Source organism: Entelurus aequoreus, linkage group LG06 (assembly GCF_033978785.1).
Source record: "Entelurus aequoreus isolate RoL-2023_Sb linkage group LG06, RoL_Eaeq_v1.1, whole genome shotgun sequence".
Taxonomy (NCBI): domain Eukaryota; kingdom Metazoa; phylum Chordata; class Actinopteri; order Syngnathiformes; family Syngnathidae; genus Entelurus; species Entelurus aequoreus.
In genome coordinates, this window is record NC_084736.1 from 38,230,617 (window position 1) to 38,249,669 (window position 19,053).

General features: G+C 43.1%; 1 protein-coding gene across 2 annotated transcripts in view; it reads right to left on the minus strand.

Moving 5' to 3' along the window:
* bmp1a (bone morphogenetic protein 1a) overlaps positions 1 to 19,053 on the minus strand; it is a 177,645-nt gene that overhangs the window by 110,320 nt on the left and 48,272 nt on the right. For both annotated transcript variants that reach the window (XR_009826541.1, XM_062050700.1), the window contains exon 2: positions 2,888 to 3,001. Coding sequence is in view for 1 of the 2 variants with exons in the window: in XM_062050700.1 (XP_061906684.1) it covers positions 2,888 to 3,001 (114 nt within the window). In the remaining variant the exon portion in view is untranslated. The remainder of the gene's footprint in view (positions 1 to 2,887; positions 3,002 to 19,053) is intronic.

Consider the following 19,053-nt stretch of genomic DNA (forward strand, 5'->3'; position numbering starts at 1 on the left):
GAACATAATGTCATGGCTGTCTTGAGTTTCCAATCATTTCTACAACTCTTATTTTTGTGATAGAGTGATTGGAGCACATACTTGTTGGTCACAAAAAACATTCACAAAGTTTGCTTCTTTTATGAATTTATTATGTGTCTACTGAAAATGCGAGCAAATCTGCTGGGTCAAAAGTATACATACAGCAATGTTAATATTTGCTTACATGTCCCTTGGCAAGTTTCACTGCAATAAGGCGCTTTTGGTAGCCATCCACAAGCTTCTGGCAAGCTTCTGCTTGAATTTTTGTTCCAACAGGACAATGACCCAAACACACGTCAAAAGTGGTAAAGGAATGGCTATATCAGGCTAGAATGAAGGTTTTAGAATGGTCTTCCCAAAGTCCTGACTTAACGTGTGGACAATGCTGAAGAAACAAGTCCATGTCAGAAAACCAACACATTTAGCTGAACTGCACCAATTTTGTCAAGAGGAGTGGTCAAAAATTCAAGCAGAAGCTTGCCAGAAGCTTGTGGATGGCTACCAAAAGTGCCTTATTGCAGTGAAACTTGCCAAGGGACATGTAGCCAAATATTAACACTGCTGTATGTATACTTTTGACCCAGCAGATTTGCTCACATTTTCAGTAGACACATAATAAATTCATAAAAGAAGCAAACTTCATGAATGTTTTTTGTGACCAACAAGTATGTGCTCCAATCACTCTATCACAAAAAAATAAGAGTTGTGGAAATGATTGGAAACTCAAGACAGCCATGACATTATGTTCTTTACACGTGTATGTACACTTTTGACCACCACTGTATATGTGTGAGTATAAGAAACTTCAATGGCAGTAACAAAAACACGTAAAAACACCTCCCAATGATGTGAAGATGTGCTCAGCAGTTTAATATGTCTCAGCCTTGACAAATTAAATGGTTTGTAATTGGTTGGATTAGTTTGAGCCAATGAAATAGATGCTCTTAATAAGAGTCATGAGCCTGGTTGACGTAGGTACCGTGATTTTACCAAGTCAAATCAAGTCTCATCCTGCTGTCTAAAACATAAACCTTGGCTTAGGTCAGGATGATTAGAAAAATATTTTTAAGCAAATATACTGCATTAAAAGGGAACAATTATCCAGTGCTAAAATGTATAAATTCCAACTAAATTAATAATATATCACAATAAAATGTTTCTGAAATAAACTATCAATGGAATTAAAGTGCAAATAAAATACAGTTTCACCTATTTTGTCATAATTTTAATTAATTTTAGCACTGAAGAAACTTTTCCATAACTTTAGCTCCTGACTTCTGTATTTCGATACTCTTCTAAATAAAGGGGACCACAAAAAATGTCATTATTGTCTTTGTTTTAACAAAAAAATCTTAGGGTACATGAAACATATATTTATTATTGTAATTTAGTCCTTAAATAAAATAGTGAACTTTCTAGACAACTTTTTTTTTAGTAGTAAGTAAACAAACAAAGACTCCTAATTAGTCTGCTGACGTATGCAGCAACATATTGTGTCATTTATTTACCTATTATTTTGTCTACATTATGAGGGACAAACTGTAAAAATAGATTATTAATCTACTTGTTCATTTACTGTTAATATCTGCTTATTTTCTGTTTTAACATGTTCTATCTACACTTCTGTTAAAATGTAATAATCACTTATCCTTCTCTTCTTTGTTACTTTACATTAGTTTGGGATGATACCACACATTTAGGTATCGATCCGATACAAAGTAGTTACAGGATCAAACAGTGGTCATATATATTTTTCTTAAACAAACCATCAATGGAATTAAAGTGCTAATGAAAATACAGTTTCACCTATTTAGTCGTAATTTTAGTGCTGAAGAAACTCCTCTATGACTTGAGCTCCAGACTTCTTCTGTTTGATATTGTCATTACTGCCACAAGTGGTGGAAAAGTGTGTTACAACTGAGTACCGCTCTGAGAAACAGATATTGTTTGGCGGCCCACTAGGAGGCGCTGGCGGTGGTTAAGAAACATGCAACACTTAAAAAGATGTGCTCAGCAGTTCAATAAGTCTTAGCTTTGTGTCACAGGTGACAAATTAAATGGTCTGAAATTGGTTGGATTAGTTTGAGCCAATGAAATAGATGCTCTTAATAAGAGTCATGAGCCTGGTTGACGTAGGCACCGTGATTTTACCAAGTCAAATCAAGTCTCATCCTGCTGTTTAAAAGTATTCGGAAATCAGCATCAGCACTTTTTTTTTTTCCAACTCACACATTAAACCCCCCCAGTAAAAAAAAGATGCAGGTCACAGCTTGTGCATGTTGACTCACGCACAAGTGTAGTCTATAGAAGTGTAAAACTCAATGGAGGAACACCTTTTATAGCAGCAATGATTGCGGCATGTGGTGGTCCGCTCATAATGATGGTGTGCAGGAACACGGTTTCAGCCAACTTTCACTGACTGTTTACTTTTTTTTCTTCTTTCATGCGGCAGCACATCACAGTAGCTCCTTTGACTTCCTTCATTTTAGGTATGCTTCTCAATTTCCCTTGCTTTTTTTTAACACTTATCTTTTCCATAAACCACTAATTATGGTTCTTTGGCGGTTTTGTGTGTTTCCGTTACTTTTCTTTTTCTTTTCGGGCCGTTTTGTGTTTGGCTTTGATCAGTTGAGCTGTTTGTGCTCTCCTTGCCCCCAGCGCTATGGGATCGCGGCCGGACATTCCCGTGGAAACTACGGAAAAAGCGCCGGGGATGCCGTGCCGGCACAAAGATGAAGGAGCGAAGATTTATTTTTTCTATTCTTTTAGCAACAATATCCCTTGTGGATCAATAAAGTTTGTCTAAGTCTAAGTCTAAGTGAGACCACAACAACTCATTGCATCAGGAAATGTAGATTGTAAGTACCTGTATTTGTGTGATTGACAATCTGGACTGTTCTTCTGGCTAAATCTATAATTCTGTCCACTTTAAATAGTCGCAGGTCCTCCTCATCCAGAGCTATGTCTCCCAGATAGGCAACTGGAACAGACAAAGAAGAAAACAGCACAGGCCAGATCAAGTAAAAGTCCACATTGTGAAGCGCCACTCGCCTGAGGCTTTTCCTGCCGCTCAGACTGAGTGGGCTGCACGGATGCCTTGTCCACATCCAACGCTCTCCTTACTTACCGTGACACAGAAATAGAGATGTGTTTGGTTAGCAGGGAGGCCGTCTTGTCTGGGCTCCAAATTATAGGATAGAAATCTAAGCAACGTATTACACACTTGCGGCGCTGAAAATAAAATAAAGTTTGAACTCAGAAACCTGCTTAGTCCACACAACTAATGGAGTGGATTACACACTGTGGGCTTGGAGAGTTCATTCATATGTGATATGATCAGGGGGTATGCCTTCTCTGCTGGCCTAACATAAATCATGATCATAAGTTAATAAAAATTCATTTCATTTTTGATTTCCATCCATTCATCCATCCATCTTCTTCCGCTTATCTGAGGTGGGGTTGCGGGGGCAGCAGCCTAAGCAGGGAAGCCCAGACTTCCCTCTCCCCAGCCACTTCGTCCAGCTCCTCCCGGGGGATCCCGAGGCGTTCCCAGGCCAGCCGGGATAGATAGTCTTCCCAACATGTCCTGGGTCTTCCCCGTGGCCTCCTACCGGTCGGACGTGCCTGAAACACCTCCGTAGGGAGGCGTTCGGGTGGCATCCTGAGCAGATGCCCGAACCACCTCATCTGGCTCCTCTACATGTGGAGGAGCAGCGGCTTTACTCTGAGTTCCTCCCGGATGACAGAGCTTCTCACCCTATCTCTAAGTGAGAGTCCTGCCCCACGGCTGTGGAAACTCATTTGGGCCGTTTGTACCCGTGATCTTGTCCTTTCGGTCATAACCCAAAGCTCATGACCATAGGTGAGGATGGGAACGTAGATCGACCGGTAAATTGAGAGCTTTGCCTTGCGGCTCAGCTCCTTCTTCACCACAACGGATCGATACAGCGTCCGCATTACTGAAGACGCCGCACCGATCCGCCTGTCGATCTCACGATCCACTCTTCCCTCACTCGTGAACAAGACTCCGAGATACTTGAACTCCTCCACTTGGGGCAAGATCTCCTCCCCAACCCGGAAATGGCACTCCACCAGTTTCCGGGCGAGAACCATGGACTCGGACTTGGAGGTGCTGATTCTCATCCCAGTCGCTTCACACTCGGCTGCGAACCGATCCAGTGAGAGCTGAAGATCCTGGCCAGATGAAGCCATCAGGACCACATCATCTGCAAAAAGCAGAGACCTAATCCTGCAGCCACCAAACCAGATCCCCTCAACGCCTTGACTGCGCCTAGAAATTCTGTCCATAAAAGTTACGAACAGAATCGGTGACAAAGGGCAGCCTTGGCGGAGTCCAACCCTCACTGGAAACGGTGAGGATACTTGTACGAAATGAATACTTGTATACTTTTGTGAAAAGTAAATTAAAAAAATGTTGATTTACTTTTCATAAATGTATACAAGTATTCATCATTTTCTCTTCATGTCATATAAGCTCCAGTGTTTTAAGTTAGAGCTTTTATCAAATCAGAATTCAGCTAGCTTGTTGCCAGCGCTGCATGAATTCTGCCGGAGGCCTTCTGAACCAACATTCGAGGCGGCTGTGCAGTTTAACGAACAAAGGACGTTTTGTGAACAGACAGTTGCGCTCAGATCACAAGTTTTTGACAGTAGCCCATCTTGGTAGCCTTACGTTGAACGTGACTGTGATTGGATGCTCACTTGTCACTCCCAAGTATCCAATCTCAAGTTGTGATTTACGAAAGCAGAATGTGGCACCGGAGCCATACCCGGCCAGCGGAGAAATCAGCGGTACTCACTTTTTTAACCAACAAAGAAGCAGAGCAAAACGTTGATTAGGTGGCAGATATACAGTCGTGGTCAAAAGTGTACATACACTTGTAAAGAACATAATGTCATGGCTGTCTTGAGTTTCCAATCATTTCTACAACTCTTATTTTTTGTGATAGAGTGATTGGAGCACATACTTGTTGGTCACAAAAAACATTCATGAAGTCAATTGCTTCTTTTATGAATTTATTATGGGTCTACTGAAAATGTGAGCAAATCTGCTGGGTCAAAAGTATACATACAGCAATGTTAATATTTGCTTACATGTCCCTTGGCAAGTTTCACTGCAATAAGGCGCTTTTGGTAGCCATCCACAACCACAGACCTTTCCTCCGGAAGGTCTTATCTTTGTCCATGTGATGTCGGATGAAACAAAAATGGAGCTGTTTGGCCACAATACCCAACAATATGTTTGGAGGAGAAAAGGTGAGGCCTTTAATCCCAGGAACACCACACCTACCGTCAAGCATGTTGGTGGTAGTATTATGCTCTGGGCCTGTTTTGCTGCCAATGGAACTGGTGTTTTAAATGGGACAATGAAAAAGGAGGATTACCTCCAAATTCTTCAGGACAACCTAAAATCATCAGCCCGGAGGTTAGGTCTTGGGCGCAGTTGGGTGTTCCAACAGGACAATGACCCCAAACACACGTCAAAAGTGGTAAAGGAATGGCTAAATCAGGCTAGAATGAAGGTTTTAGAATGGCCTTCCCAAAGTCCTGACTTAAACGTGTGGACAATGCTGAAGAAACAAGTCCATGTCAGAAAACCAACACATTTAGCTGCACCAATTTTGTCAAGAGGAGTGGTCAAAAATTCAAGCAGAAGCTTACCAGAAGCTTGTGGATGGCTACCAAAAGCGCCTTATTGCAGTGAAACTTGCCAAGGGGCATGTAAGCAAATATTAACATTGCTGTATGTATACTTTTGACCCAGCAGATTTGCTCACATTTTCAGTAGACACATAATAAATTCATAAAAGAAGCAAACTTCATGAATGTTTTTTGTGACCAACAAGTATGTGCTCCAATCACTCTATCACAAAAAAATAAGGGTTGTAGAAAGTATTGTAAACTCAAGACAGCCATGACATTATGTTCTTTACAAGTGTATGTACACTTTTGACCACGACTGAGCACCCCCGCGGCCCCGAAAGGGACAAGCGGTAGAAAATGGATGGATGGATGTATATATTTGCAAGGGCATTTTCCAGAAGGATATTTAAAGAGGCACTAGATCTTGTGAAACGAGGTCGGTCGACCCCGGAAACGAGTTAAGCTGTCCTGGCGGTGAAATAGTTTGCCCGCCATTTCCACTCGAAACAATTAACTACAAGCGTTACCAATGGCTTTAGAAATTGTGAGATAAAATATATTTTTTCACATTGAAAATGTTTTTTACAATTATATTATTGGGTTTATTGATTTTTGAATGCGCCAAATAATAGCTCGTTTTGTAAACTAGTGACAAATTGAGGTGATTCAATGCCCAGTGGTGTGTTTCTGTGTAGTATTTTTCAAGCCGTGATCATGTGGCGACATAAATGATTGTATTTCTTGAAGTGGGACTAAGTAGGACATGACTGGATATGACACTGCTTCCATGGAGTCATGTGGGCCACCTTGAACATGGATCAGCTCTTTAATGAGGCCAAGGAGAGGGAAATAACCAAGCGGTCCCACTTTACGAGGAATGTGCTTTATGGGATTCCTTACTAAATGCCCCATTTCTATGCAGGAAAGGCTGAGCGTTCTCTCCGCAGAGACAAGGCGCTCGCTTTAACGAGCTTTTAACACCAGCACGTTTTCACAATTTACGGCCTGACTTGTATGCAGGGGGTGGCGGGGGTTTTGGAGGGGAAGCAGAGGGGGTGAGAAGGCAATGAAGTCCATCCAGGATGGGAGATGGAGCAGTCCTCATACCTTCTGCTTGTAGGACCAGAGACCCACTAAAGTCCTTCTCAAATAGTGGGGGGCGGGTCACGCTTCAATCAGCTGCGCACTACAAAACATGGTCGATTAGCCATTAATCCTGACTTCTTTGTTTGGATTAAAAAAATCTGCACAAATTGTTTTATTAATTTTTGTTTTCTACAAACCCCAAAAACAGTGAAGTTGTCACTTTGTGTAAATGGTAAATAAAAAGAGAATACAATGATTTGCAAATCCTTTTCAACTTATATTCAATTGAACAAACCGCAAAGACCAGATATTTAACGTTCAAACTGGTAAACTTTTTTATTTTTTGCAAATATTAGGACATTTGAAATTTGATGCCTGCAACATGCTTCAAAAAAGCTGCCACAAGTGGCAAAAAAGACTGAGAAAGTTGAGGAATGCTCATCAAAGACTTATTTAGAACATTCCACAGGTGAACAGGCTAATTGGGAACAGGTGGGTGCCATGATTGGGTATAAAAACAGCTTCCATGAAATGCTCAGTCATTCACAAACAAAGACGGGGCGAGGGTCACCACTTTGGCAACAAATGCCTGAGCCTGGAATCGCCAAGAAAGCACACGACTTGAGGAAGCAGGGAAAAATCCAGGGAACTTGGAGCGCCAACTGTAAAATCTACATCAAGCTGAATGGAGGTCCAGAAGCAAGAGTACTTGCTGTCCATGACATCAAGGACCTGGACAATTTTTAAAGTTTACACAGCTTCCACAACAACGATGATAATGGACTCTGACCGAAAACAAGCACCTAAATTCAGCATCGACACTACTATGTTCCAAGGGACTCCCACATCAGTAATAATTGTTTTTATTATACAGATGATCAATATAATAGCAATATTAAATGTGATAACAAATTGTCAATTATTCATTTTAATAGCAGAAGCTTGTATGCAAACTACAACAACATTAAGAACTTTTTGGAACACATCAACGAACCCTTCAAAGTGATTGCTGTCACAGAAACATGGATTGATGATAAAAAAGGAATATATTTTGATCTGGAAGGATATGAACTAAACTGCATCAACAGAACCGACAAAATGGAGGAGGAGTAGCTGTGTACGTGATGAAGAACCTGAACTACAAAGTGGTAAAAAAACATGTCATTTGCTATAGATAATATCTTAGAATGTATAACCATTGAAATATGTCAGGAAAAAAGCAAAAACATATTCATCAGTTGTATATATAGATAACCTAAGTCAAGTATAGAAACATTATTGTGGTTACTTATGGAGTATATTGTGGATAAATTGAGAACAGGAAGTGAACAAAAGTTTTAGCAACTGTTATGTAAAGGAAAAGGGGTAGGATTAAATAAGCTCTGCTTCTTCCTACTCCTTTTCGAACATGTTGAAAAGAGAAACTGGAAATTGTGATGTATGATGTTGTATGCTTGCATGTTCGAAATAAACTCAAACTCAAACTCAAATTGTTTAAGAACAACATTTCTCAACCAGCTATTGCAAGGAATTTAGGGATTTCACCATCTACGGTCCATAATATCATCAAAAGGTTCGGAGAATCTGGAGAAATCACAGCACGTAAGCAGCAAGGCAGAACCAAACCTTAAATGCCTGTGACCTCCGATTCCTCAGGCGGTACTGCATCAAAAAGCGACATCAGTGTGTAAAGGATATCACCACATGGGCTCAGGAACACTTCAGAAAACCACTGTCAGTAACTACAGTTGGTCGCTACATCTGTAAGTGCAAGTTAAAACTCTACTATGCAAAGCGAAAGCCATTTATCAACAACACCCAGAAACGCCGCCGGCGTTGCTGGACCCCAGCTCATCTAAAATGGAATGATGCAAAGTGGAAAAGTGTTCTGTGGTCTGACGAGTCCATATTTCAAATTGTTTTTGGAAACTGGACGTCGTGTCCTCTGGACCAAAAAAGGAAAAGAACCATCCGGGTTGTTCTAGGCGCAAAGTTCAAAAGGCAGCATCACGCATAACAGAAAATAATTGAGCAGCACGAAAATAGCATTAAACTGATAATTTAATAGAGAATATGGAATTATGGAGATGACATGAGCCATGCCCAGCCATTTGACCTTTAGTGTTAGCTACTAAGGGTGCTAAATTAAACCGATTCACATCCAAATTGCGATTTTCTATTCTGATTCTAAATCAATTCATAAGCAATAAAAAATATATATATATATATTTTTAAGAGTACATTTTTGCATTAAAAATTATTATTGGTACGATTGTTATTGTGTGAATGCTCCAAACATCCACACATATAGTTTTCTACACCAAAATTAATCTATTTATTATTAGTATTATTATTGTATGAATGCTCCAAACATTCGTAAAGCAGGCTTGTCCAACTGGCTGCCAGCCGAAGCTTTTTTCATTTGGGCGCCAAACATCAGCCAAAAAGGCTTGATGGAACCACTGAAACTAGAGTTGCTCCTGTATGCAGTACACCCGGCACCCCGCAGGGGGCAACAGCGAGGCATATGTGCCACAATGAAACAGCAATGCATACATCCATTTTCTACCGCTTGTCCCTTTTGGGGTAGCGGGGGGCGCTGGAGCCTATCTCAGGCTATGTCTACACTAAGCCGGATAACCCCTTAAAGGAATAATTATTTAGCCTAAGCCCCGTTTCAGCCACACTAAACCAGCGTTTAAGGTTCCCCTCCCTGGTTAAGTGCGTCGTGTGTTTCTTGAATCTCCGGCTCTTAGGTGTGTATGGACTCATTGATCGTTTACAAACTGAGTTCGGAGAGGAAGTGACGCCAGAAAGACTGTGCCCCCCACAGGAAGTGATGTCAGAAAGAACGCGCCACTGCCAGCTTCATAACAACCTGTTTCCACTCGGAGGTAAACACTAGAAATATGAAGGCGAGTCATCCAGACATGCCGTGTTTGTCCTTCTTATACATGTACAGACGCTTGTGGAAATCACACATGAATACCTTAAGAGAAAGTAGGGCTGGGCGATATGGCCTTTTTTTAATATCTCGATATTTTTAGTCTATATCGCGATACACGATATACAGTATATCACAATATTTTTCCTTAGCCTTGAATGAACACTTGATACATATAATCACAGCAGTATGATGATTCTATGTGTCTACATTAAAAATTCTTGTTCATACTGCATTAATATATGCTCATTTTAAACTTTCCTGCAGAGAGGGAAATCATAACTAAGTCAATTTAGCAAAACTGTATTTATTAAACAGTTATTAAGCAGTGGCACAAACATTCATGTCATTACCAAAACAGAAAGTGCAAGATTGTCAGAGACATTTTAAAACAAGCTATTAGTGCACTTTTGTGCATGATGTCACTAAGATGACATTTCAAAACAACACTTAATTAAAGTGCACTTTTTGTACAGAACGCCACTACAATAGTTTAAAACAAATAAAGTGCATTTTTGTGCATGATGTCACACAAGATATTTCAATAAGTGTCACATAAAAATGAGCTGCATATCAAATAGTATATGTCCTACGGTGTTGATGTGGAAATAGTTGCTTCGGCATTTATTTGGTGTGGCACCGAACGGAGATGTTGACATGTAAATGTAACGACCGGGTCGCATCGTGGTGCGAGGTGTTCTCCCAAGGATGCAGACGGCTCGGACACAGCTTGCAGGTAGGAAAATGATTTATTTCCACAAATAAATCAGACAGAAAAAAACAAAAACGACTAGCGTGGGAGCTAGTAAGCAAAATAATATAGCATGAGAGCTAGCAGGAAACAAGGTGGTCGTTAGCTGTTGCGTGAAAGCAAATTAGGAAGCCAGGCAGAGTGCTGCCCGGGCGAAGACTAAATAGCCCTCTGATTAGCGCTCGGGCAACAGGTGCGCGTCCCGAAACGCTAACCAGAGGCAGGTGAGCAAAATCTGCCGTCATGGCAACAGAAACAAAACACACGTGACACTAAACTGTAAACAAACTGTGATCCGAGCAGCGGATCCTAACAGTACCCCCCCCTAAAAGGACAGATTCCAGATGTCCCTTGAAAACAAAAAAAAAAACAACTGGAACCCCAAAAAAAAAAGCAATAGTTCACGAGTCAAGGGCGGGCGGGGGGGTGACTTGGTGGTGGGTCGCCAGGCCACGTGTCCCCGAATCCACCGGGGAAGGGTCAGGTGGCGGCGGCGAATGGAACGCCGCCACCGCTGGCGAGGCGGGCGAGGCGGGCGAGGCGGGCGACCACGGTAAGGCCACATTCGTGGCCGCCGAGAAGGTGGGCGTGAGTGGCGCCAGAATTTCAGCAGCCTCTGAGTCCTCCAACAAAGTCTTGAATGTCGCTGCTGTTTGCGCCACTGACGTCCCTTCACTGACCTCGAGGGCTGCATGCGGGGACCTGCTTTCCGCTTGCGCCGCCGGACCACTCGAGGTCGCTGAGATGTCGCTGTCGTGGCAGCCGGAGTCGCTGTCGTGGCAGCCGGAGTCGCTGTCGTGGCAGCAGGAGTCGCTGTCGTGGCAGCAGGAGTCGCTGTCGTGGCAGCCGGAGTCGCTGTCGTGGCAGCAGGAGTCGCTGTCGTGGCAGCAGGAGTCGCTGTCGTGGCAGCAGGAGTCGCTGTCGTGGCAGCAGGAGTCGCTGTCGTGGCAGCCGGAGTCGCTGTCGTGGCAGCCGGAGTCGCTGTCGTGGCAGCCGAAGTCGCTGGTGCGAGAACCAGCCGTGGTGCAGGTGCTGGTGCGAGAACCAGCCGTGGTGCAGGTGCTGGTGCGAGAACCAGTCGTGGTGCAGGTACTGGTGCGAGAACCAGTCGTGGTGCAGGTACTGGTGCGAGAACCAGCCGTGGAGCAGGTACTGGTGCGGGGACCAGCCGTGGAGCAGGTACTGGTGCGGGGACCAGCCGTGGAGCAGGTACTGGTGCGGGGACCAGCCGTGGAGCAGGTACTGGTGCGGGGACCAGCCGTGGAGCAGGTACTGGTGCGGGGACCAGCCGTGGAGCAGGTACTGGTGCGGGAACCAGCCGAGGTGCCGGTACTGGTGTGGGAACCAGCCGAGGTGCAGGTACTGGTGTGGGAACCAGCCGAGGTGCCGGTACTGGTGTGAGAACCAGTCGAGGTGCAGGTACTGGTGTGGGAACCAGCCGAGGTGCAGGTACTGGTGTGAGAACCAGTCGAGGTGCAGGTACTGGTACCTGTGGTGGAGCTGGTGCTAGCCTTAGCCTTGGCGCTAGCTTAGGTGCAGGTGGCCTAGCTGGCGGTTGCGGCTCAGCAGGCCGTCGGACTGGTGGCGGTGGCCGAGCAGGAGGTTGCGGCTTAGCATGCCGTTGTGCCACCCCACTCGCACAGCTCCCAGTACTAGCCCCCCCCTTAAAAAGCGGATCCCAGACGCGCTCCTTGCGGATTGGAACCGTCTTCAAGGGTGGGTGGAGGGAGGACCGGGGGAGGGCTGAATCCTCTCCTCTAAATTGTCCAAAATGTCTTTTCTTACTCCCCACTTGAGACTGGGTGGGAGCACAGGGGGAAAAAAATATGTGCAGTGGGCGGAGCAATAGTCACTGGGGGTGGAGCTAGAAAGTCAGGTGACCGGGACTGACTAGAATTATATTTCACAAAAATGTCCTGATAATGTCTTATCTTAGAATTCAAGTCCTTAGGAGGTGGCTGATAAAAAGGAGCAGAAGAATTTAAAAAAAATTCTTCGTCTCTGACGTCATCCACAGTGGGCGGGATGACGTCATCTGTGTGGGTCTCCAGCTGACTGACAGCCCAATCGGTGAAATGTTTGGCAAAGTGGTCGATAGGGTTGCCAAACATGTGAGGAGGGGAATCTTGGGCTGAATGTTGCTTACTGTGTACCGGTGGTGGAGGAGTCTGTGGGAGTGGCGCGTCTTTGCAGCGAAGTGAAGACCTCTTTGGTGGCTTCCGTCTTCGCTGACGCGTCCGGTGGTGCGGAGGTGTGGCGATGTCCTCGGGCCAAACGGAGTGGATTGGGACCAACTTTCCGTTAGGACCCCAGATCAGGTCCTGGCGCTCCGAGGGGGAATAGCGGAGAGTCTCCGCCTCCATTGCTCGCAACACCATCCACGCACCTTCGTCCATCTCCTCCGACGTGCTCGTTGCGGGAGAACTTCTTGCTGCTGGCTTCCTACTGTAACGACCGGGTCGCATCGTGGTGCGAGGTGTTCTCCCAAGGATGCAGACGGCTCGGACACAGCTTGCAGGTAGGAAAATGATTTATTTCCACAAATAAATCAGACAGAAAAAAACAAAAACGACTAGCGTGGGAGCTAGTAAGCAAAATAATATAGCATGAGAGCTAGCAGGAAACAAGGTGGTCGTTAGCTGTTGCGTGAAAGCAAATTAGGAAGCCAGGCAGAGTGCTGCCCGGGCGAAGACTAAATAGCCCTCTGATTAGCGCTCGGGCAACAGGTGCGCGTCCCGAAACGCTAACCAGAGGCAGGTGAGCAAAATCTGCCGTCATGGCAACAGAAACAAAACACACGTGACACTAAACTGTAAACAAACTGTGATCCGAGCAGCGGATCCTAACAGTAAAGACATATTCCTTGAAGCCAGACCACCACCAGACGATGGACCCCGTGCTGTTTTTCTTGGGAATTAATTATTCCTCCATTTGTTACCATATTCGTACCTTCTTTCTCTCGTATTGCCACTCAAACCACACCGTTAGCTATTAGCATCACAGCTAACGTTACCATGTCGCTATCTGTCTGCTCCCCGTGAGCGTGTGACGTTGCTCACGTGACACTATGTGACGTATGTAAGAAGGTGCGCTTGTTTTAAGTCTCTGTGAGAAGGAGAGACAAGAAAGAGTGAGAAACGCATGCAGTTTAATGCCCCGCAGCTAAAAGCAACTGCATGAGGACGTATACTCGAATATCACGATATAGTCATTTTCTATATCGCACAGAGACAAACCCGCGATATATCGAGTATATCGATATGTATCGCCCAGCCCTAAGAGAAAGCCATTGCAGCTATTTGGGATACAACACTTCTCAGACGGCAAGAGAACTTTCCAATGTCAGCTGTGATTCTACTTAGCGAAAAACTTTGTCCATTTGTCAAAGGAGAGACAACGAGAATGCGGGCTACCGTGGATGTATTTTTAAAAAAAAGTAGCGTGTGCTTTGTATTACCTGGCCGTCGAGGGAAAACTACGGAAAACATCGAATGCATTTGGACTGTATCAGATTACAGACTCTATCAGTTTTTGTCCGCCATGTACTGTATGTCACAGACTCAACGTCTAGGTCCAAAGTATATAAAGTCACCAAAAAGGAATGGCCAATGAAGGTGTAGGTAAAAGAGTGAGGAGTGTCCTGACCAGATATCTACATCCCGAGATTGATTGTTGTCAAATGTTCTTAATCACATTGTTTACGTGTCTAATAAAGATGTGATTAATGTATGATGGATCAGGTGTGGTTCACTACAATAGTCACACTGGATTCCAGTTCATTGAAATACCACAACACTGGATATTGTTCAGATAAGTTACATTTAAGAACTTGCACACAAAGCAACACTGGAGGTGACGATGACGTGCGTATTTTGCGCGCATGCGTACTAGGTCGTGTTGCGCTGGCTGACGGGGGAGGGGAGGGGGTCTTAAACCACCATTGTAGTGTGTGTGGACAAGGATAAGGTTAGGTGGGATTTACCCTTAGTGTAGAAGTGACCTCAGCTGCATTCGGGCGGAAGGCAGGGTACACTCTGGACAAGTCGCCAGCTCATCGCAGGGCCAACACATTCAAACTAAAAATGCAACTATTGACCCTAAAATAAAATCTAAATAAATTGCTAAAATCTGAGTTTGCATGTTCTACCGTGACTGCGCAGGTTCTCTCCAGGCAGTCTCCTACTTCCAAAGACATGCATTGAATGTTGTCTGTCTATCTGTGTTGGTCCTCATGTGTCCAGGGACCTATTTCCTGAGTTTATAAACATAATAGGAATTAAAAAAAAAGATTTTGTGACGATAAAATATCGATGTAATCATAGTAGTATAGTCTAGATACGCTCCTGTACTTGGTATCATTACAGTGGATGTCAGGTGTAGATCCACCCATGGCGTTTGTTTACATTGTGACGCCGGTGAGCTATTGTATCCTCCTACGGTGTGTAGTGAAGCATGTTTAGCTATTCCTCGTCCTCCAGTGATAATGCTACTTGTAAGAAACTTACTTTATTTGTCGCCATGGAGGCCAGGATTAGTGATTTAGAAGTAGCTAAAACACTGCGGATGGATATTAGCTGCTAGCTAGCTAGCCATGTCTTAAAGCACCTCTTCCTGAGGGTGTTTGTGTGTTATAACTTCACCTTTATCTTTACTTTTTACATCAAAATGTGTCCATTCTCCTTTTTCTGTCTACACACTGTGTCTGCTTGTAAGTACTCTGTGTGTGTGCGCTGCCAAACATGCTCCTTTGCTCGTAAAACCAGCAATGTCATGACGATGACGCTCCGTCATGTCTGTAAAAAAACTAACTATACTAGTACCGGTATACCGTACAACCCTAGCCCTACAATGAGGTGGACACTTGTCCAGGGTGTACCCTGCCTACTGCCAAAGTGCAGCTGGGATAGGCTCCAGCCTTCCCAAGACCCAAAACGGGACAAGCGGTAGAACATGGATGGATGGATGGATGGCCATAACAGTGACTGGACAACAAAGTACGAATGTTGTGCCCTGAGCCAGTGCTGGAGTCATTGTTTCCTGTCAGACCTTAGAAATGACGGACAGTTCTAGACAAACACCAACAAGGTAGACATCCACACATGTAAACTTCATCACCAAACTCGATCAGATCTTTGTGAGTAGATATTGTGCATAAAGATATCTACATTGTTTTGTATTGAAATTGCTGACTTTGTGAAGTCTTTGGTATTCTTGGTCATGGTTTTTGACTAAGTAACTCTGGCGATCAAACTATAGTTAATGCACATAGCGCTAATTTTGACCAGTAGAGGGCGATAACGCTATATCTTAGGTTTAATTGTGTTGAACCCCATTCATGGTGTGCAATGTTTGTTGTGGATGTTGTTGTTTATTCTGTAAATATATTAACACCAAACCTTCTATTTTGTTTATGTAAAATACACAATGGACATTTTTCATGTAAAATACACGATGGACATTATTCCGTATTTTCCGGACTATAGGGTGCACCGGATTATAAGGCGCATTGCCGATGAGCAGGTCTAGTCAAGTCTATTTTCATACAAATGGTGCACCGGATTGTAAGGCGCATTAAAGGGGTCATAATATTATTTTTTTCTAAATTGAAAACACTTCCTTGTGGGCCGTGTGTAATGTTCTATATTTTCAATGGAACATGTAACATTTTGGTGTTGTTTACTTGAGTCATATTGCAGTCTACACGTATCTCTTATGTGTGACTGCCATCTACTGGTCGCACTTATCATTACACTACTTACCAAATAAAATAGCTTCGAGGTCGGTAAGCACAACCAAAATTATTCCGTACATTAGGCGCACTGTCGAGTTTTGAGAAAATGAAAGGATTTTAAGTACGCCTTACAGTCCGAAAAATGTGGTACTTTTGTAGTGTTTATTTTATGTTTATATTTTCAGTCTAAAAAACCTAAATTAAGGAAGAAGTGTAAGGAAATAAAACTGAGGAAGGAAAATAATTAAAAATGAGGAACATCAATCCTCAATATAACTTCTGGAGCTTCTGTTTCTTTATGCTGTTAACTATCTGTCTAGCTGCACACGCTGAAAACAAGTAGCGAGGGCAGAATATTGACTGTATTTGCAGTGCTGTGTGAAAGCCGATGTGTTTACTTTGTAATTAAGTACATGCAGTCTTAAATACACTCTCTGAGAATTGCTACAACAAGACTGATATTAGACTTCCACGCATTGAGTCACCCAAAAAAGGGTGAACAACACTGCTACCATTAAGAGAGAATGCAAGTGTGTAATCCCATTTTGGGGTTTCTTTGAAACTATTGTTGAAAAACGATGTATAGACCATGTTTGGGAAGTCTACTCTTAGTTTCAACAGATACCATATGCTTTGAAATGTGTCATGTGTTCGCCCGGCCCGTCTGTCAAATTTCAAAAGCCAATGTGGCCCCTGAGACAAAAGGTTTCCAATCATTTCTACAACTCTTATTTTTTTGTGATAGAGTGATTGGAACACATACTTGTTGGTCACAAAAAACATTCATGAAGTTTGGTCCTACCACGGAACTTTCCTCCAGAAGGTCTGATCTTTGTCCATGTGATGTCAGATCAGAACAAAAATGGAGTACAATACCCAGAAACATGTTTGGAGGAGAAAAGGTGAGGCCTTTAATCCCGGGAACACCATGCCTACCGTCAAGCATGGTGGTGGTAGTATTATGCTCTGGGCCTGTTTTGCTGCCAATGCAACTGGTGCTTTAAATGGTACAATGAAAAAGGAGGATTACCTCTAAATTCTTCAGGACAACCTAAAATCATCAGCGCGGAGGTTGGGTCTTGGGCGCAGTTGGGTGTTCCAACAGGACAATGACCCCAAACACACGTCAAACGTGGTAAAGGAATGGCTAAATCATGCTACAATGAAGGTTTTAGAATGGCCTTCCCAAAGTCCTGACTTAAATGTGTGGACAATGCTGAAGAAACAAGTCCATGTCAGAAAACTAACAAATGTAGCTGAACTGCAGCAATTTTGTCAAGAGGAGTGGTCAAAAATTCAAGCAGAAGCTTGCCAGAAGCTTGTGGATGGCTACCAAAAGCGCCTTATTGCAGTGAAACTTGCCAAGGGACATGTAAGCAAATATTAACATTGCTGTATGTATACTTTTGACCCAGCAGATTTGCTCACATTTTCAGTAGACCCATAATAAATTCATAAAAGAAGCAAACTTCATGAATGTTTTTTGTGACCAACAAGTATGTGCTTCAATCACTCAATCACAAAAAAATAAGAGTTGTAGAAATTACTGGAAACTCAAGACAGCCATGCCATTATGTTCTTTACAAGTGTATGTACACTTTTGACCATGACTAAATGTGAAGAGCCATGCATGTGGCTGAGTGACAGTGTTTGGGATGAGAGGCTGATGACAAGATAGGACATGCACAAATTCCAAAAGGTCAGAAAGGATCTTCTCATTTGAGCTCACACGGAATAAAGGCTAATTAAAATCATCTTTCTTGTGCAAGGGTTATGACGGCGATTGTTAACCACAACATTGACAATAAAGCCTGACTTTTTTTTTTCTTTTTAATGCGCGTTTTCATTCCATTCTCTAGAAGCGAGCGTTAAACAGAACAAGCTGTGCTCTGAGCGACTCCATCCAAGTGTTTAAAAGTGCAAATAAAAGCCAAACAAAGAAAGGCAGCATTTTATCACTCCATGAAGATCAAGCACAACTGGAAGATGTGCCAAGTAGGGTCCATTTGCACCATATTAGACATGCTGGCTCACCTCAGGCCCGTGAGTAGCCATCATGCAGCACAGTAATGGCTCTCGTCTTTGTTCTCAGACAACAAGTGAGCAAACGAGCGTCAGAGCTCGTTTCCCTCGGGCAAGGCAGTCGTCCTGGAGACGCTTGTTGCAGGTTTATGGAAAGACTCGCAGGGATTGTGGTTTAATCCCTTTGTCTGCTCGCTTTAATTATACACGATTTTAGGAATCTTTGGTTTTGGGATTGAGGACAAGATACGCAGCAAGGTGATAAAGCCCTGGAATGATGACAGATGTAGATTATAGCCCCGCACAGATGGCTTCCCAAACCTCACTCATTACTAAATGACAGCAGCTGTACTCATAACACTAATATCTATAATCTTTATTTGGTTCACATCTCCCTTTTTAGGTGAAGACAACAAGATTCAAGCCATTTCATTTCACTGAACTTATTAATTTATCTTTCCCCATTTTTTTTTTTTAGTTCATTAGGGGTGTCAAACTGGTTCTCATGGGGGGCCACATGGCAGTCATGGCCCTCAGAGTTTAACAATGTCAAAGTATCATTATATTATTGCCTATGCATTTGATTTGTGTACGTACAAATTGATGGATAACTGGCTTTGCCCAGCAGATATTTAAGTATTTATTGTTATTTTTACAAACCATCATACAGTATATAAGAATTAGGGGTGCTAAAAAATGTTTATCACATTCGAATCCCAATTTTTTTTTGTAATTTTCAAAAATGTAATTTTATTTTTTTTGACAAATTAATTGTATTTATTTTTTTTAATTTTAGGCCATCTCTATGCTTACTTGGTGCACGTATGTGTCATA